At 37.5% G+C, this 20,410-nt stretch overlaps 1 protein-coding gene across 8 annotated transcripts in view; it reads left to right on the forward strand.

Moving 5' to 3' along the window:
• The window catches only part of syne1b (spectrin repeat containing, nuclear envelope 1b), a 141,802-nt gene that overhangs the window by 103,026 nt on the left and 18,366 nt on the right, over positions 1–20,410 (forward strand). For all 8 annotated transcript variants that reach the window (XM_048191034.1, XM_048191032.1, XM_048191036.1 and 5 more), the window contains 29 exons: positions 985–1,104; positions 1,288–1,488; positions 1,575–1,748; positions 2,036–2,167; positions 2,313–2,509; positions 2,600–2,732; positions 3,374–3,556; positions 3,707–3,856; positions 4,072–4,248; positions 5,812–5,967; positions 6,082–6,237; positions 6,346–6,516; positions 6,606–6,739; positions 7,287–7,491; positions 7,906–8,088; positions 8,182–8,328; positions 9,423–9,577; positions 11,284–11,431; positions 11,550–11,644; positions 11,742–11,976; positions 14,515–14,709; positions 15,102–15,227; positions 15,305–15,460; positions 16,154–16,312; positions 16,896–17,062; positions 17,710–17,872; positions 17,953–18,140; positions 18,266–18,416; positions 18,494–18,676. In XM_048191034.1, the coding sequence (XP_048046991.1) occupies positions 985–1,104; positions 1,288–1,488; positions 1,575–1,748; positions 2,036–2,167; positions 2,313–2,509; positions 2,600–2,732; positions 3,374–3,556; positions 3,707–3,856; positions 4,072–4,248; positions 5,812–5,967; positions 6,082–6,237; positions 6,346–6,516; positions 6,606–6,739; positions 7,287–7,491; positions 7,906–8,088; positions 8,182–8,328; positions 9,423–9,577; positions 11,284–11,431; positions 11,550–11,644; positions 11,742–11,976; positions 14,515–14,709; positions 15,102–15,227; positions 15,305–15,460; positions 16,154–16,312; positions 16,896–17,062; positions 17,710–17,872; positions 17,953–18,140; positions 18,266–18,416; positions 18,494–18,676 (4,740 nt within the window). The remainder of the gene's footprint in view (positions 1–984; positions 1,105–1,287; positions 1,489–1,574; positions 1,749–2,035; positions 2,168–2,312; positions 2,510–2,599; positions 2,733–3,373; positions 3,557–3,706; positions 3,857–4,071; positions 4,249–5,811; positions 5,968–6,081; positions 6,238–6,345; positions 6,517–6,605; positions 6,740–7,286; positions 7,492–7,905; positions 8,089–8,181; positions 8,329–9,422; positions 9,578–11,283; positions 11,432–11,549; positions 11,645–11,741; positions 11,977–14,514; positions 14,710–15,101; positions 15,228–15,304; positions 15,461–16,153; positions 16,313–16,895; positions 17,063–17,709; positions 17,873–17,952; positions 18,141–18,265; positions 18,417–18,493; positions 18,677–20,410) is intronic.

Below are 20,410 nucleotides of genomic sequence, written 5' to 3' on the forward strand. Positions count from 1 at the left end.
AATATCACTAAAAATATCATGTTATCATGAATCATGTCAGTTATTATCGCTCCATCTGCCATTTTTCACTATTGTCCTTGCTTGCTTACCTAGTCTGTTGACTCAACTGTGCACAGATCCAGACGTTAATACTGCCTGCCCTTGTCTAATGCCTTTCATAATGTTGGGAACATGGGCTGGCATATGCCAATATTGGGGGCGTACACCCAGACTGTTACATAACAGTCGGTGTTATGTTGAGATTCGCCTGTTCTTCGGAGGTCTTTTAAACAAATGAGATTTATATAAGAAGAAGGAAACAATGGAGTTTGAAACTCAGTGTATGTCTTTTCCATGTAGGCTACTGAACTCTTGTTATTTAACTATGCCGAGGTAAATTCAATTTTTGAATCTAGGGCACCTTTAACAAAGTTCCTTTAAGGCAAGTCGGTAACACTTTATAATAACTTTCATTAAAGGGTTTAGTTCACCCAAAAATGAAATTTCTGTCATTAATTACTCATCCAAACCCGTAAGACCTTCGTTAATCTTCGAAACACAAATTAAGATATTTTTGATGAAATCTGAGAGTTTTTTTTATCTCCCATAGAAAGCAACGAAATTACCACATTCAAGGTCCAGAGAAGTAGTAAAAACATCGTTAAAATAGTCAATGTGACTACAGTGGTTCAGCCTTAATTTTATGAAACGACGACGTTCGAATGTAAACACGGAAGTTCTGCACTGCATCAACTGCGTAGGAGACTGACAGGGAAGAGGACAAATTTTTGAATAAAGTCGTTATTTTTGTTTTGTTTTTGAGCACAAAAAGTATTCTCGTCGCTTGAACCACATGGACTATTTTAACGATGTCTTTATTACAATTTTTCAACTTTAAGTTTTTCATCTAATTTTTATTTTAATTAAATTATTTAAATAGTATGTTTTAGTTAACAATAACAACACAATAGTACAGTTATCGCTGTGTCACTTTTGTTCTGACAGACTATTGCAGAGGTAGAAGAGACACTGAAAGACTTTGAGCACAGAATAACAGAGCTGAAAGCCAGAGGGGCGGAGCTACACCCGGACCAGTTCTCCACCAATGAGCTGCTAAAGCTACAGGTACACGACCATTCATTAGCATCTTCAACATGGGTGAAACAAACACTTTTACTATTACATGCACTTTTGTGCACTATTTTATTATATAAAAAAAGAGAATCAGACAATATAGCTCTAAAATATAGTGGTTAAGACCTGAAATACCTGGGTCTTCTCAAAGTTATCCATGTGTGTGCTGGACAGGATGCTTATGAGGAGCTGGTGATGACGGTGGGCTCTCGACGGAGCGGGCTAAACCAGAATATGGCACTAAAGAATCAGTATGAACGAGTTCTGCAAGATCTAATTGATCTGGTTGACACAGCCCAGGACAAGATGACCGCTGACCAGAAGATGATTGCCAGCTCAGTAGAGGACGTGCACAACCTTCTAGACAAACACAAGGTACACCAAACCTATCTATGTCTTGTGTGTGTTAAAAATGTATGCAACATTACTTCATCACGTGTGCCCAAATTTTTCATTTCCAGGAATTTTTCCAAGGCTTAGAGTGGCACATGGTCCTCACCGAGACATTCTACAAGAAAATTAGTGCCTTTGTTTTGCCACGTGAGCGTCAGACTCTGGAGGAGACGCTAGCTCGTGCTCAGGATGTGCTTAAGCAAGCGCACAAAAAAGGAGTTGAGCTTGAGTGCATCTCAGAGGTAAGATGATTTTAATTTATACACACTATTGTTCAAAGGTTTGGGGACAGTAAGATTTCTCAAATAAGACAAAAGTGACAATAAAAGACATTTTCAGTGTTACAAAAGACTTCTATTTCAAGTAAATGCTGTTTTTTTTACTTTCTCTTCATCAAAGAATTAATAGAATTCCCATCAAAATATTAAGCAGCATAATTGTTTTCAACTCTGTTAATAATAAGAAATGTTTCTTGAGCAGCAAAATCAACATATGACATACTTATCTGTATGTTTTGTGACTTTGTCAGACATGGAGTCGTCTAGTTTTGGACTATAAGACCCTGTACCGTTTGCTTGAGGCTGTGGAGGGCAGTCTGCCGAGCGTCGGCCTGGTGGAGGAGACAGAGGAGAGACTGAATGAAAGAATAGAGCTCTATCAGGTACATAATAAAGTAAAGAATCTTCAAGCAGGAGTAACTTGCCAACATGGGTATGACTGATATATTAGGATAGATAATCTAATAATACCAGACTAACTGTATATGATCAATTTTCCAACCTGATCTTCCATTATCTTCACCTAAGGCCCTGAAGGCGAGTCTGATGGAGCACCAACACAAGCTGCATCAGGTGCTGGAGGATGGGAAGCATCTTCTGTCATATGTGAGCTGCTCCAGCCTGGAGAACCAGCTCACTCTTTTGGGCGAGCACTGGCTCAAGAACACTACCAAAATCAACAAAGAGCTACAGAACATGGACTCCATCCTGAAGCACTCTACCAGGTCAAGAGCTAAGTTTTAGATTGAAATTCATTGTTTTATTGATTTTATTCCATAATCTTCATGGTGATATGTGCTTGTTGTTTATCACAGGTATAAGCGTGAGTCTGTTGAACTGAGTCGCTGGCTACAGGAAGCTCTGGAACGCTTGGAGTTCTGGAACACACAGACTGTTGCTGGTCCTCAGGAACTGGAGACTGTTAAAGACCAGCTGTCTGCTTTTCTGGTTAGTCAGGCTGTCTTAAAGGTGCTCTAAGTGATTCTGGGTGGAGTAACTTCCTGTTGACGTTCAAAGTGTTGTCAAACAAAACAGAGGCTAGCTAGACCCTCCCTCTCTCCTCCTCCTCCTCCCACTCCCCTCCGTGCTTACTGAAACAGTCATGAATGCGCATTTAAAATCATTCTTGTCGGTTATTGGCTGGAGCATGTTTATTATGTTTTGTGGTCCAGGCTGCACCAGTTTGTTTTTATTGCTGTTTTTGGAGCTTGTGGCGACTACAGAGACCGCGTTTTTTACAGTGTGTTCAGGGGACAGGCAGCTAGCGGATAGAGAGGAGATGTTTGCTGTATGTGACAAAAAATGTTTGGGCCTAAAAACGCATGACATCGCTTAGAGCACCTTTAATGTTAAGAAATCACAAACATGGGATGTGTTTGGGATGTTGATGCATTTGGTCAACTTTTTCACCACAAGAACCATACTGTGGCTCACAGAATGCTAATGATTTTGTTTTGTTTATTTAATTTTTTTACTTTATTTTATTATTTTTTTGTGTAATTATTTATATCCTTGCATGTCCATAAGGATGTAATTCTAAAAACTATAAAATACAGGCAGTTCCATGTGTGGTCTTTTCTCCTTTTCAGGAATTCAGTAAGGAGGTGGAGACTCGCTCTAGTCTAAAGGCCTCAGTGCTGAACGAGGGAAACCAGCTGCTCAGACTGAAGAAGATGGACACCACGACTCTGCGGTCTGAACTCACCCGTCTGGACTCTCAGTGGTCCGAACTACTCTCCCGCATTCCCATAGTTCAAGAGAAACTCCACCAGGTACAGACCAGCACTTCTGTGTATGCCGCTCTCTAAACAGCCTAATCTGCTCCAACAAATAGGATTAGTTTCATTTTTGAGGTTTCTAGTTCCTGTCTGATCTTTCTTAGTTTATTGTCTTTTAAAAGATATATTGTTCAATTGTTTTAGTCTCAGATGGATAAGCTGGCATCCCGTCACGCTATCGCTGAGCTTGAGAACTGGATTTCATTGATGGAGAGAGTGATAGGAGAGGATGAGGAAAATCTCAAAGGGGCTGTTGGGTCAAAGGTCATCCAGGAGTACCTGCAGCGATACAAGGTGACATAATTTTACCCCTGTTAGAGTCAACAAATGGCCCTTCATGTATAAGTGGGTGATTCTTTTCCAAATTGCTGCTATTTGGATTGGATTGTATGGCAATGGTCAGAAGTATGTCTACATAAGTCTATTTACTATGAATGTATGTTTGTGTGAAGTGCATGTTTTTATGTGCTGACTATTTTCTCTGTGTTGTTTTACTCTACTTCCTGTAGGGCTTCAGAGTGGACGTCAACTGCAAACAGCTCACTGTGGACTTTGTGAATCAGTCAGTGCTCCAGATCAGCGGCGCGGATGTGGAGAGCAAACGCAGTGATAAGACTGATTTCGCTGAGAAACTGGGTGCCATGAACTGCCGCTGGCAGATTCTGCAGACACACATCACAGAGCGAGTAAGACTTCAGATCATACTTCTGCACACTTCTCAAACAGACTTTTTGTAGATCATTTTATTCTGAAATATTTACAGTTTGTATACTTTTAAGAAATTTAAGATTACAATTTTTAAATCTCTCATTGCACTGATTAAATGCTAAATGTTAGTAATTCAGAATCGCTGTTAAAAAAAGATTTTGTTGGTACTTAGAAGAATATTAACAAAAATATTTATATATGATGGTACACATCCATATAACATATTAAAACAATATTAATAGAGCAGTGGTTCTCAACCTTTTTGACTTGAAGGCCCTCACCAACACAATATCTGAAGGCCCACTATATAATATTGTTAACAGAATCAATAATAGGTAGGTAAATTAATAGGTAATACATAAATAGGTTAGTTGATAGGATAGGTAAATAATTTATTGTCAGGTTAATACAGTTCATTGTGATTCTATAAGTTTCAAGAACAGTAGTTATTGAGGGGTGAAAATATAGAATTTTAGTTTACATCTTGATTTAGTTTTTTTTAGCATTTTAATTAAGTTATAATTTATTGATTATCACATATATATATATACAGTACTATGCAAAAGTCTTAGGCACGTCAGTATTTTCACCCCCCAAAAAAGGTTTTAAGCCAGTTATTTATATCTTTTGCTGTAGTGTGTCAATAGGAAATATCCATTCACATTTCCAAACATTCATTTTGCCATTAATTGTAATAATCCAGTGATTTTTGAATACACAAGGAGTCTGACAACAGCCGGTGCTCTACACAGTGATCTGATCTCACCATCATCGAATCCGTCTGTGATTACAAGAACAAACATATGAAACTGAGACAAACTAAATCCAGGAGAACTGTGGCCGTGTCTCTAAGATGTCTGAAGAAACCTGCCTGCAAAGATACAGTACTGTGAAGAGTTTTAGGCACTTGTGTAAAAATGCTGTAAAGTGAGGATGTTTTTTAAAAATACTGTTATAAATAGATTTTATTTATCAATTAACTTATATTAGCTAAATCAAAACAATATTTTGTGTGACCACCCTTTGCATTTAAAACAGCTCTTGTCCAGGTACACTTGGGCATCATTTTTCAGGTTGCTTTGCAGGTAGGTTTCTTAAAATCTCTTGGAGACACGGCCACAGTTCTTGTGGATTTGGTTTGTCTCAGTTTCATATGTTTGTTCTTGTAATCACAGACGGATTCTATGATAGTGAGATCAGATCTCAGTGTGGAGCACCGGCTGTTGTCAGACTCCTTGTGTATTCAAAAATCTCACTGGATTATTACAATTAATGGCAAAATGAATGTTTGGAAATGTGAACGGATATTTCCTATTGACGCACTACAGCAACAGATATAAATAACTGGCTTAAAACCTTTTTTGGGGGGTGAAAATACTGACGTGCCTAAGACTTTTGCACAGTACTACATATATATATATATATATATACTGAATTATAATTTACTGTTTTTGTTACTGTTTGGTATATAATGATTGTACTATAAAATAAAATGTATGTGTCATTTGTTACATTTAATTTAATACATTTTGTTGCTTTAGGTGCAATATCTGGAAGGCTTGTTGGCACACTGGGTTGAATATGAGGGTAAAGTTCAGGGTCTTCAGGCATGGCTGAACGCTCAGGAGGACAGACTCAAGAGAAAACACAGGATTGAGAATTTATCCTCCGTACAGAACGCACTCAAAGACTGTCAGGTTTGTCTATTTGACCAGACACATAGTCTTATTTTATTCAACATGACCTCTGTGAGGTGGCTTTCCCCACCACCAGAATACAGTTTTTTTGTTATTTTATCTAACATGTAACAGGAAATGGAGGAGATGGTGAAGGAGAAGGAGAGAGAGCTGGAGAGAGTGGAGGAACAAGCCTGTGCTCTTGTCCAAAACAAGACAGACGAGGCTTGTGCTGTTGTCATGGAGTCTCTACAAGCCCTGAATAACACATGGGCCAATCTGGACCACCTGGTATTACTGTTTATTTCATTTGTATTTCATTTTAATTAGACCATAATTTAATGGTAAAAGGTTTTGAACCAAAATGTATTGATGAATTTATGTTTTTGTTTGTCTCAGATCGGGCAGCTCAAGATCAGCCTGAAGTCTGTCCAGGACAAGTGGAGTCAGTACAAACAAGCATCTGAAGAGATCAACGGCTACCTGACGGAGGGACGCTACTCCGTGTCCCGCTACCGTCTGCTAACGGGATCTCTGGAGGCTTCACGGCTGCAGGTGGAGAGTCTACAGGTAAATCAAGTTCCTGTTTATCTATTACTCTGCAAATTATCAATCTGAAGTGGAAAAATTATGCCTATTCTTTCTTCTGATATCGTTAGAACCTGCAGGAGGAGCTTGAGAAACAAGAGAGCAGCCTGAGAAAGTTTGGATCAATTACACATCAGCTTCTGGAGGAATGTCACCCGTCTGTGTCTGACACTCTCAATAACACACTAAAAGACATCAACGCCAGGTGCATATGGCGCTAAATGTGTTTCCTCTTCAGTGTCCTTCTATCAGTACAATAACAACCCATTTGCTTATCCATATACATAGAGTGCTGCTCAAAAGTTTGAAATTATTAATATTTTTTTTATTGTTTTTGAAAGAAGTCTCACTAAGGCTGCATTTATTTGATCTAAAATACAGTAAAAACTGTATTATTACTATTTTCTGTCACTTTTGATCAATTTAATGCATCGTTGTTGAATGAACCTGTTCATTCTTTAAAAAACAACTAACCTATAAATTTTTTTTTTTTTTTTTTTTTTTTTTTTTTTTACATTGAAGGCATGTATTTACTAATTATTACTGAATTTTGACAAACTAACAAACAAGTACCAAAAGGTGCAATGACAATTCAGTGTGTTTTTTGGACATTAATCATGGTAGTGCTATGATATTTTTGGAAGTATCTTGGAAAAACATGTAAATAGCATGGTAAAATGATATGGTAATCTTTAAGTGAAGTTGAACTTGTAATGTCAATGTCTTATGCGTTTGTGTTTTGTGGTATTCAGATGGAACAGTCTACAGGAGGAGATTGTGGAGCGTCTGAAGAGCAGTAAGGGTCTCCTGCAGCTGTGGCAGAGCTATAAGGACCTTTATGGACAGAGCTACTCCAGCGTCCAGACACTCGAGGAGAGAGCAAACCAGATGCTCAAGACAGCCAGCCACAAAGACATCACTGAAGAGGAAGTGTCCACCTGGATTCAAGACTGTTCTGTGAGTGAAAGTCAGATTGGCTGTCTGTGTGTGCATGTGAATATTATTATGTGGTTGCACTTCACAATAAGGTTTCATTTGTTAACATTTGTTAACATGAACTAAGACTTATGCTAAGACATGAACAATACTTTTACAGCATTTACATTATTATTCTACAGCATTGCATTATATTTTAGAGGGGTAACCATGAGTTAGTTAAGTATAATGTATTACAGCTGTGGTTATAGTTGTGTATGAAACAGTGTAAATAAATCTACCTCTGTATAATGGTCTTTAGAGTGTGCATTAGTGCACTAATCATAAATTCTGAACAGCAACTACTTCTGTTAAGTTTTATGTTTTATATTCACCCTCATTAAGAATGTAGAATCCATTTCAAGTTGTATTTCCTCTCATCCCGTGTTCCCTCAGGAGTTGCTGCGCTCTCAGGCTCCTGTCCAGGCATCTCTGCAGGTTTTATTGGAGCTGGGAGAGCAGCTCAAACAGCAGGTGGACACATCGGCTGTGGCCTCCATCCAGTCTGACCACCTGACTCTCACCCAACGCCTCAGTGCCGTGGAGCAGAGCTTGAGCAGACAGCAGGTTGCGCTGCAGGTGAGTGGAGATAATCAGAAATACCAGAGTGGTTCAGTGCTGTATGAGAGTGTTTTAGTGTCTGGTACTGAGGGTTTTTCATTTTCTTCCCAGGCTGGAGTTCGGGACTATGAGAAGTTTAACGAACAGTTGGACTCTTTGTCCCGCTGGATTGTGGAAGCTGAAGAGGTTCTGAAAGACCAGGATCCCAATGGTTCCTCTGACCAGTCACTGATCTGGAACCGCATGGAGGAACTCAAGGTATGCAAACCTGAATGGACAAATTATGCTGAGATAGGAATTTTGCTAATATGTAGAAATCAGGGAAGTGTTGTTATTGTTAATTAAAACTATTAAAACTGTTTTTGTTAAAGGTGCCGTAGAACGTCTTTTTAAAAGATTTAATATAAGTCTAAGGTGTCCCCTGAATGTGTCTGTGAAGTTTCAGCTCAAAATACCCCATAGATTTTTTTTGATTTATTTTTTTAACTGCCTATTTTGGGGCATCATTAAATATGAGCCGATTTAGGCTGCGGCCCCTTTAAATGCTCGTGCTCCCTCGTGCTCCGTGAAGTTTACACAGCTAGTATAACCCTCAAAATGGATCTTTACAAACTGTTCGTCATGCAGCATGTCTAATCGCATAAGTATTGTATTTATTTGGATGTTTACATTTGATTCTGAATGAGTTTGATAGTGCTCTGTAGCTAAAGCTAACATTACACACTGTTGGAGAGATTTATAAAGAATGAAGTTGTGTTTATGAATTATACAGACTGCAAGTGTTTAAAAATGAAAATAGCTACGGCTCTTGTCTCTGTGAATACAGTAAGAAACGATGGTAACTTTAACCACATTTAACAGTACATTAGCAACATGCTAACGAAACATTTAGAAAGGCAATTTACAAATATCACTAAAAATATCATGTTATCATGGATCATGTCAGTTATTATTGCTCCATCTGCCATTTTTCGCTGTTGTCCTTGCTTGCTTACCTAGTCTGATGATTCAGCTGTGCACATCCAGACGTCCTGCCCTTGTCTAATGCCTTGAACATGAGCTGGCATATGCAAATATTGGGGGCGTACATATTAATGATCCTGACTGTTACGTAACAGTCGGTGTTATGTTGAGATTCGCCTGTTCTTCGGAGGTCTTTTAAACAAATGAGATTTACATAAGAAGGAGGAAACAACCGTCTTTGAGACTCACTGTATGTCATTTCCATGTACTGAACCCTTGTTATTTAACTATGCCAAAATAAATTCAATTTTGAATTCTAGGGCACCTTTAATTGAAATAAACCTATAATAAAATGTTTGAGTTTTTTTGGGGGGGGTGGCTTTGTGCAGAAACAAATGCTGAAGTTCAGCAGTATGTCTCCTGACCTGGAGAGGATGAATGAACTGGGTTACAGACTCCCTCTCAACGACTCTGAGATCAAACGCATGCAGAACCTCAACAGGAGCTGGTCCACCACCTCAGCTCAGACCACTGAGAGATTCAGGTTAGCTCCAGCTAATTATGAAAAATACTTCATTCTCTTAACCCTTTCTTAAAAATCCTGACAAATGAAATAATAGTCAGAAAAATATATTTTTTAAATGAAACAATTTATTGAACCTTTAGATGAGCTCTAAAAAAAAATCTGACCAAAAAGTAATATGAAATTCTGAAGCTCTGTAGTTTTTATTGTGGGGGGCAAAACATGTAATGCAATGCAATACAATGATGATTGAGAGATGAGCAAATAAATGTTCCTCAAAAGCATGATGATGATTGTTTAATGATTGTTTTTTTTAAATGATATAAGCCTAAGTTGATTAAGTCCAGTAAATGTTCTTTAAATACTGCCAACAATGTAAAAGCTATTCTTATATTTACTTTATAAAAATCAGTAAATATTTCACAGCAAAAAGACGTGTATCAGGACCTGAAAGTGGGTGTTTTTACTTTCTAAAAAAGTATAAACTATCAATCATGTTGTGATCATGTTTATCATTTAGTGGCCTTAGAAATGTGTGTATTAAAGGGTTAGTTCACCTAAAAATTAAATTTATGTAATTAAGTACTCACCCATGTGTCGTGCCACACCCGTAAGACCTTCGTTCATCTTCAGAACACAAATTAAGATATTTTTTATGAAATCTGAGAGGTTTTTTATCCCCCATAGAAAGCAACGTAATTTCCGTCATTCAAGTTCCAGAAAGGTATTAAAGACATCGTTAAAGTAGTCAACGTGACTACAGTGGTTCAACCTTAATGTTATGAAGCGATGAGAATACTTTTTGTGAAAAAAAAAAATAACGACTTTATTCAACAATTTCCTCTATACGCTGTCAGACTCGTATGCAGTGAACGCAGTTCAGCGCTTCCGTGTTGGCTGGCTCCTAAATCAGCATCACACGCATGTGACGTGGTGCTCATGTAAACAGCCTCGCCAATACTGAGCCGGCGTTCGGACGTAAACACGGAAGCGCTGAACTGCGTTATTTTTGTTTTGTTTTTGTGCACAAAAAGTCATCTCGTCACTTCATAACATTAAGGTTGAACCACTGTAGTCACATTGACTAATTAAAGGGATAGTTCACCCAAAAATGAAAATTTGATGTTTATCTGCTTACCCCCAGGGCATCCAAGATGTAGGTGACTTTGTTTCTTCAGTAGAACACAAATGATGATTTTTAACTCCAACCGTTGCTGTCTGTCAGTCTTATAATGTGAGTCAATGGTCACACAGTTTATAAGAGTCAATATACATGCACAGATGAATCCAAATTAAACCCTGCTGCTCGTGACGGCACATTGATGTCCTAAGACACGAAACGATCGGTTTGTGCTAGAAACCGAACAGTATTTATATAATTTTTTACCTCTAAAACACCACTATGTCCAACTACGTTCAGCAATCGCTTGGTGATGTCTGATTGCGCTCTGACAACGGCAGTGATGTCTCGCGCATATACTTCAATGAGTGCTAGACATCACTGCCGTTGTCAGAGCACGATCAGTAGATATATTAGGGAAAAAGACCTGGCAATCTACCCCTGAAAAAAATAATTCCCAGGAAAATTCATAGACAGTCTCTCATGTATGAGATGGCCCATATAATCACTAAGAGTCAGATACGACTGAAATGGTTAATGAATGAATGAAATAGTAGGTATTTTCAAGTGTCTGTTACCTTCTAAAGTATGTGAATTCTCTTCTCAGTAAACTTCAGGCCCTCATACTACAGCAGCAGACATTTCTGGAGAAGTGTGAGACATGGATGGAGTTCCTGGTGCAAACGGAGGAGAAGCTTGCTGTGGAGATTTCTGGAAACTTCCAGAGCCTGATGGAGCAGCAGAGAGCTCATGAGGTGAGCTGTGTGACTTGATACATACAAAAGCAATTTAGTCAATCACACATTTCAAATCTTGTCTAGATACTAATAAATGACCAATGTGAATAAACAAGGCTGTATTTGTCTGTTACAGCTGTTTCAGGCAGAGATGTTCAGCAGACAGCAGATTCTTCACTCCATCATCAGCGATGGACAGCGAATGCTGGAGCAGGGACAGGTGGACGACAGGTGAGGGACATCATCATCCAATATGTGCTTATATAAGATATCAGCATACTTCATAATACGTGCTTATATTTGAAACTCATGGTGACTGTATTTCCAGAGATGAGTTCAAGCTGAAGCTGGCTTTGCTCAGTAACCAGTGGCAGGGGGTGGTGAGACGCGCACAGCAGCGGCGTGGCATCATAGACAGTCTCCTGCGTCAGTGGCAGCGCTACAGGGAGATGGGGGAGAAACTTCGGAAATGGTTGATGGAAGTGTCTCATCAGGCCGAGACCCTTCAGGCAGGCGCACCTGTCCCACTACAGCAGGCACGGGCCATGCTGGACGCAGTTCAGGTAAATATCCTTTGACCTCTGAGAACCTCACAAGTAACCTCCACAAAACTAGCAACTTTAAGTTAATAAAAATAAATACATTTAAATAATAATAATTTATATACTATATATCCTTGAAAAAAAAAATACTCGGTACTGAAAATTACACATTAGTGTTATTTTAGTATCATTGAGTTTAACTTGATGTAGCAAAATAAAGCTAAATCTGAAATAAAAATTTCTAAAATCTACATAGACATTTTTTTTTTAAAGTAACTACATTAACAGTAACTAACAAAAACAGTAACTAATAAATGACAAAAACACAAAAAAACTACTAAAATGAAAAAAAAAAATCTATATATATATATATATATATATATATATATATATATATATATATATATATATATATATATATATAAAAAACTATAATAGCATCTCAATTATGTTAAAATAACACTGATAGGCAATCACAGTATGGATTAATATAATTATATGTGCAAACAGGCCATGCCTACAGCCTACCACACATACATTTGCAGAGAGTGAGCTTGGATTTCCTAGCTCAATGATGATAAGTGCCATATTTCTTCTTAACCATAAAGAGATATTTGTGGGCATTCTGTAGGCGAAATTGAATGGCTTGTTCACATTGCGCTTTAATTAAAAATAAACTGCAATTTATAAAGAGGGATGCATTTAGAAACATTTCTGTGCATACAGACTTTTTATAAATCCTTCATAGAAACATATCGGATGTAAATTTACATTTAGGATCATTATATGCATGCCTTTCTAAACTAGGTCCCAAAAAACTGAATGAGAAAATAATCAATATAACAAAAAATAAAACAAAGCAAATATTACAAAGTTTGACATTAAAAAGTGTAAAAGTCACTAGTTTTTATTAAGTAACAGTGGGTGCATCTCAATCAGCTCCCTAATTCAGTAGTCAGGGCACTTATCAGGGAGAAGTGAGCCATTTTTAGAGCTATCCCTCCAGGGCACTGAAATGTTTGCTCCCTAAAAAGTCCCACAATGCACTGTGAAAACCAGGAAGCATCGATACTCACTATGCTCCCTGTTCAGAAGCGTGAAATTTAAATCACATGAGCCAACTCACTACACATAACGACACGCGACACATGTTTTTAAAAAAATACAAACCATTATTTTATTATATTTTAACATGAACATACATCTCTAGACAGGAAATTATCATATTCTAGCGTCCAACAGTGACACCCGCAGGTGAAGTTATGGCAAGAGACTTGCCTCCTCTGTCCCCATTGACTTAAAGGTCCCGTTCTTCGTGATCCCATGTTTCAAACTTTAGTTAGTGTGTAATGTTGTTGTTAGAGTATAAATAAAATCTGTAAAATTTTAAAGCTCAAAGTTCAATGCCAAGCGAGATATTTTATTTAACAGAAGTCGCCTACATCGAACGGCCAATTTGGACTACATCCCTCTACTTCCTTCTTTAATGACGTGTCACTAAAACAGTTTTTTGACTAACCTCCGCCCACAGGAATACGCAAGAGTTGCGTTTGTAGAGTGTGTTTGTCGCCATGTCGTCGAAACGCTGTTATTTTCATCCCGCAGTCCAATCACCGGGTCTGATTCCGGCTCAAATTGATAGGGTAAATTAAAGACATGTTTACAATAACACTGAGCGCGTGCATCTCCACGTTATGGTAAGAGGCGCTCAGAGCTGTCGAATCACAGCACAGGAACCGCTGGCACAATCAGAACTCGTTACGTATTTCTGAAGGAGGGACTTCATAGAACAAGGAAGTCATCAGCCCATTTTTATGACAGTGGAAACAGCGGTATACAGATAAGTAAATTATGTGAAAAATACTGTGTTTTTTTACACGCGAAACATGAACACATGTTATATTGCACACTATAAACACAATCAAAGCTTCAAAAAACCACGAAAAACGGGACCTTTAAACCAGACACCCTAATGTCTGTGGTGGGTTTAGTGGGGGGTAATTGAGAATAAATAGGGAAGAGTCAGTGCCTTCATCGCACTTTGATTGGTTCACGCAATAAAACGATGGCGTTAATGGGAAGACTAATAAGTAAGTAAACAACTGAGCCATTTCACTGCTTTGTCACGTCAAAATCAAATTTGAAATGGCCTGAAAACATGATGACTGTGGGGGTTTTTAGTGAGCAGTCTGCTTTGTGAAATTAAAGGTACATCTTCATGTCTGTGACGGGTGTGTACAAGAAAAGACTATAGACTTTGGTACAAGCTTGATGATTGCTGAAAAGAAGTTGACTATTATAAAGCTGAACATTTGTTCACAACTAATATATATTGTTTAAATTGTTACTGCCTTTAGTTATTATTTTGGAATAAATGTAAAAATGCGTAAAAACACTAACTTGATCATTTATACTGCAAAAAATTACAAAATAGAATTATATTTGGTCTCTCCACTTTATGTAATGTCATTTTAAAACACCACCACACACACCACTTCAGATTTCAGATTTTGTGATGGCTGTTAGCAACCTCTGCTGATGCTTTGTTGGTTTCTGCAGCTGAGGGAGAAGGTTCTGCTGAGGCAGCAGGGCAGTTACATCCTGACGGTGGAGGCAGGGCGACAGCTGCTTCTGTCTGCTGACACACGGGCCGAGGCGGCTCTACAAGAGGAGCTGCTCAACATACAGGAGCGTTGGAGACAAGCCAACGTTCGCCTGGAGGAGCAAAAGAAAGAGCTGGCCGTCCTGCTTAGGGTAGAGTTCTTTATGTCACAGCGCCACCTGTTGACTTTATTTGTAGTCTTTATTGCTATGTCTGTATCATTTTAATGATTTTTTTTTCTTTTTGAATTTTTTCTGTTATTGCTTGTGTTTAAATAAGTATAGTTACTAAATATAAAATTATTAAAATAATTATATAAATATAAGTAATATAAACAAATTATATTATAAACAAAAATAAAAATATTAAATAATAATAATAATAATAATAAGAAGAAAATATTAAAATAAAAAAAGTTAAATTATAACACTATTATTAGTTAAATTAGGGTGTTTTAGTTTAAGATAATTGTGGAATTAGTTTAGCACTGCATGATACTATAATATATGTTCCCAAAAAATATTTTACTTCAAACTCTGTGTAGGATTGGGAGAAATGTGAAAAAGGTATCGGTGGATCTCTGGAAAAACTGAGAGCATTTAAACGACAGCTTTCCCAGCCACTCCCAGATCGCCATGAGGAGCTGCAGTCTGAACAAATGCGCTGCAAGGTATGCAAAATTCAGATTCAGCATGGGAAAATGAATAACAATGAATTGAGGGAAAATAAACTTTATATTCCTTTCAGGATCTGGAGAGCACGTTTGACGGCTGGAAGGAGGATTTGACCCATCTGACGGTGTTGAGGGAGTCTCTGTGCAGTTACATCAGTCCAGAGGATCTGCGTGTGCTGCAGGAACGTATTGAACTCTTGCACCGTCAGTGGGAGGAGATCTGTCACCAGGTACTGTGGCCTTTAGGTGGTGCTGTTTTACTACATATGCCCATAATTGCTGTGCAAGTAACATTTTCAAATCATCATAGGCACATTCATATGGATGCTATCTGTGCATGTTTTAAAACACATCCACAGATAGTTTTCTAAAACATATTCTTATAATTAAATACAGAGAAAGTAGAGTAGATATTTGCTGTGCAACTTTAGTTAAATTTCCTTTTTCAAACATTACTGCATCAGAGTATGTTTTGCAGAATATACTACCATATGTTTTTTGCTAGTAGAGAGTAATGCAAAGCACCAGCATTTAGCTGAAAGTGAAACTTGAATGCAAAGCAAGTATGATTTTTTCTTGCTCACTCTTTGTGGCATCCGGTGCGTGAGCTGAGACACCACAGGATGTGAACGTTTGATATGTCAGGACAGATTTAACTGTAGGTACATACATACAGATTGTCAGAAACTCTTCTCTCATGCTGAAACTTTTAATCATGCTCTGGTCTGACGTTTTTCTTTTTCTTTAAAGTAGTTTTGGACACGCGTAACTGCGTTTTGTTTACACTTTATTTTTGCACATTATGAGGCTACAGAAATACGCTGTGGCTAAATATTTTATTTAAACTAACTAAATTAAGCTTAAATGCCCAGACATGTTTGTAATTACTGAAGGACTATGGTTTTGTGCATTTGTCTGTGCAGTTGTGTCTGCGCAGACAGCAGATGAGTGAGAAGCTGAATGAATGGGCCATCTTTAATGATAAATACAAGGAGTTGTGTGAATGGCTGACGCATATGGAAAGCAAAGTATCCCAGAATGGAGACATCAGCATCGAAGAGATGATTGAGAAACTACGAAAGGTAACAATCTAATCAAATATTTGCCTTAGCCAATGAATACATTTCTTTTCTTGTTATGCTTATCACTAAAATATTTGTTATTTTATTTTTATATTATTATATATTTTATAATCAATTATTAATTAATTATATTATGTATAATTATATTATACAATTTTATTATTTAGTATATATTGTATATTATTTTATTTCATACAGTATTATATGTATAGTATATTAAATTATATATAATAAATAATGTATAATGTATAATAAATAATATAATATAATTTTTAATAATAATATTCATAATTAATTGTATTAATTTTATTTTATTTCATTTTACTTTATTGTTTTACGAAAGTTAAAGTTAGGTTTGCCCATTACCTTAATATAGCATTTACAACAACTGTAGCTCATATGGTATTTTTGAGAAAACTCCATTGTAACCATTTTTTGTATGTGTTTGTAACAACATAACGATAGCCACTTCTTCAAAAGCAACTAGAATTTAACTGAATTGTATAAACTATAACTATAAACTTCTAAACTGCAATGAGGAACTTTGTGAATGCTTATCCATGACTGTCTCTCTGACTCTCAGGACTATCAGGAGGAGGTGGCGGTGGCTCAGGAGAATAAACATGAGCTCACGCAGCTGGGTGAACGTTTGGCTCGGGCCAGTCATGAGAGCAAAGCCTCTGACATAGAAAACAAACTCAGTAAAGTCAGCGAACGCTGGCAGCACCTGCTCGACCTCGTGGGGGCCAGGTAACACACTGCATTGTGGATCAGTTGGCATTATCCTCACTATTTTACACAGTATTTAGTGAAAACAGAAAAAAGAAAATACTTGAGCAAAACAGAAAAAAAATAGCTGACCACACACAGAATCCAAAAAAAGACTGAAGAGGTCTAGAAAGTACAAAATTTATTTTAAAAATTGCATGGTGCAATAAAGTGCAAAGATGAATTAAAAACAAAAGATTCATCTGCACTTTATTGCACCATGCAATTTATAAGATAAATTTTGTACTTTCTAGACCTCTTCAGTCTTTTTTTGGATTCAGTGTGCGGTCAGCAATTTTTTTCTGTTTTGCTCAAGTATTTTCTTGGTTCTATGCACCTGAAGGAAAAGGAACTTTTTGTCAATTTAGAGCGCAACAGTTTCCTCTGATCTACACAATATTTAGTCAGAATTACTTTAAAATGCTGGAGTGCACATGCTGCAGTTATGGTGATCATGAGGGAGGTGCAGGTTTGAATCCGCATTGTGCTGGATTACTGTACATTTCCTCTCCCTACCTCATAAGCCTCCTGTTTTTTAAATGATATATAATATCAATTTGAATATTAAAAGATTTTAGTATAAAATAGTATGCTGTATATAGGAATTTAACATTTCTTTGTTTTTACAGGATGAAGAAGCTACGGGAGACTTTAGTGGCCATTCAGCAGTTGGATAAGAACATGAATAGTCTACGCACTTGGCTCGCCCACATTGAGACCGAACTGTCCCGTCCCATCGTCTACGACACATGCGACTACCAGGAGATCCAGAGGAAACTGGATCTGCAGCAGGTACAGAAACACATGATGCATTCAAAAATAAAGTTTATGCGTTTACTCTGGATAAAACATTCTTTTTGTTCTTCGTCCAGGAGCTGCAGAGAGACATCGAGAAGCACAGCACAGGTGTGGCATCTGTGCTGAACCTGTGTGAGGTTTTGCTGCACGACTGTGATGCCTGTGCCACGGATGCTGAGTGTGACTCCATCCAGCAGGCCACACGCAGCCTGGACCGCCGCTGGAGGAGCATCTGTGCCATGTCCATGGAGAGGAGACTCAAGTATGACCAGATGATGAAGCTCATACACATAGTTTGTTTGTATACTAGCAAAAAAAACACTGAATATGTGTTATGTACCTGCTAAATAACAATTAACCTAAACCTAAATTGTGCTCATTTGAAAGGATTGAGGAGACGTGGCGTCTCTGGCAGAAGTTTCTTGATGACTTCTCGCATTTTGAGGAGTGGCTCACGATGTCTGAGAAGACAGCCGCACTGCCAAACTCTTCAGGTGTCCTTTACACTGTTGCCAAAGAGGAGCTCAAGAAATTTGAGGTGAGATTCATCCAAACTAAGTGAATGTATTATTAGTGAACAGATTTATATTAACACTCATTTCTGTGCTTTTACAGACATTCCAGCGGCAGGTGCATGAAAGTTTGACGCAGCTGGAGCTGATCAATAAACAGTATCAGCGACTGGCACGTGAGAATCGCACTGATGTGGCGTGTAGTCTGCGAGAAATGGCCCACAATGCCAACCAGCGCTGGGATAACCTACAGAGAAGAGTGTCCTCGGTCCTACGCAGGTTAAAGGTACAGAGTCGTTTGATTAGATTTCCACCAACATTTAAACTAAAATTAGACATTCATCAATGTATATTATACTAACACAAATCTGCGAAAAGAACTTATCTTATATTCATACTAATAAAACATTCCATCTCTGTCTAATAACTGCTCAAAATAAGATTAAGTTAAAGGGGTGGTTCAATGCGATTTCACTTTTTTAACTTTATTTAGTGTGTAATGTTGCTGCTTGAGCATAAACAGTATCTGCAAAGTTACAGCGCTGAACGTTCAATGCAAACGGAGATATTGTCTTTTAAAGTTATGGCAGTTTATTGCCTACAAAAACGGGCGGTTTGGACTACAACGAGCTTCTTCCCGGGTTGGTGACATCATAAACCCTTGCTATTAACATAAACACGCCCCCGGGAACACGCAACAAAGTGGGCGAGGTCATGCGGCGCGGCATAATGGAAGCGGAAGAGTTGTTTACACCGGGCACGAGCGACGCAATGCGTTCAAAAGATAATAGAACCCATTATAATCTGTGATATTTTCTACACTGGATGCGCCGCTGAAGACAGCTTCCAGAATCTACACGAGTTCAATGCTGGATTTGCACAAAAGCTATTACTGTAAGATGAAGCAGTTCCCACTTTAAAAGCAGAAGCTGCTGTTTATTGGCTTCAAACTGTAAGTATGTTTTATTGTTTGTACATGTCTTTTAAACGTAATGTTATAGTTCTGTTGCTATTTTTAATGCATCAAGGACATATACAAAGAGCAACTCGTTTTTGCTAGCCAGTTAGCTAAGTTCTAGTGCAACAAACACCAACAAACGTCTTTGTTCAGTTGTTCATGCTATAAATTAAACGATACCTTTACAAAAATGCGACTACTCAGTCATGTATTTGGCTACAGTAAAGCTTTAATCAGGATAAAACTGTATATTGAAAGCTAACAAACAGCAGTGACAGAATATCTAAACACTTTGACACAAATACTAAATGAAATACCATTCATAAACGTCCTTTAAAAGCCGCGATTGCAGAGGTTCTGCTTTACCCTCTTCATCTGGGTCTGATTTGGCTCAATTTGATACAGCAATACAGACGCCATTATTTACATTTTCAGCTTAGTGCTTAACTACGAATGGTAAGGGGCGTGGCGTTTCCGGACGCTTCAGCGAATCATGATACACTGGGCCAGCTACCAAACTGCCAACCAATCTGAGCACACTGCGTATTTCGGAGGGAGTGGCTTCATAGAAGCAGGAAGTCAAACGAGCCGTTCATATGAGAGTGGAAACAGGTGTAGAATAAACGTAAAAATACAGCTTTTTCAAAAAACGAAGCATTAAGAAATGTTAAAACTGTGCCCCCAAAACATAATCAAGCCTAGAAAAAAACCACTGAACCACCCCTTTAAAGTTAAAGTTGATTTATCAAATGCATTATAGTATCCAGCAATAATTGTAACTAATTTTTTTTAACTTAAACTATAGACATGAACAAAGTATTCATGTCTATGCATTCAGCATTAAAAGTTAAATATTTTGTACTGAAATATAGAACAACTAAAGAGAAAAAAATATCATGATAATACATGAGCTCTTTCCTATTATTTTATTTATTTTTTTTGATGATATAAGGTGGATTATTATTTAAAATTTAAGTTTAAATAAATAGTATTATAAAACCTTTAAATATTGTAGTAGTAATAAAATTATTATTATTAATATTATATACATAATATAATTAT

Source organism: Megalobrama amblycephala, linkage group LG5, assembly GCF_018812025.1.
Source record: "Megalobrama amblycephala isolate DHTTF-2021 linkage group LG5, ASM1881202v1, whole genome shotgun sequence".
NCBI lineage: Eukaryota > Metazoa > Chordata > Actinopteri > Cypriniformes > Xenocyprididae > Megalobrama > Megalobrama amblycephala.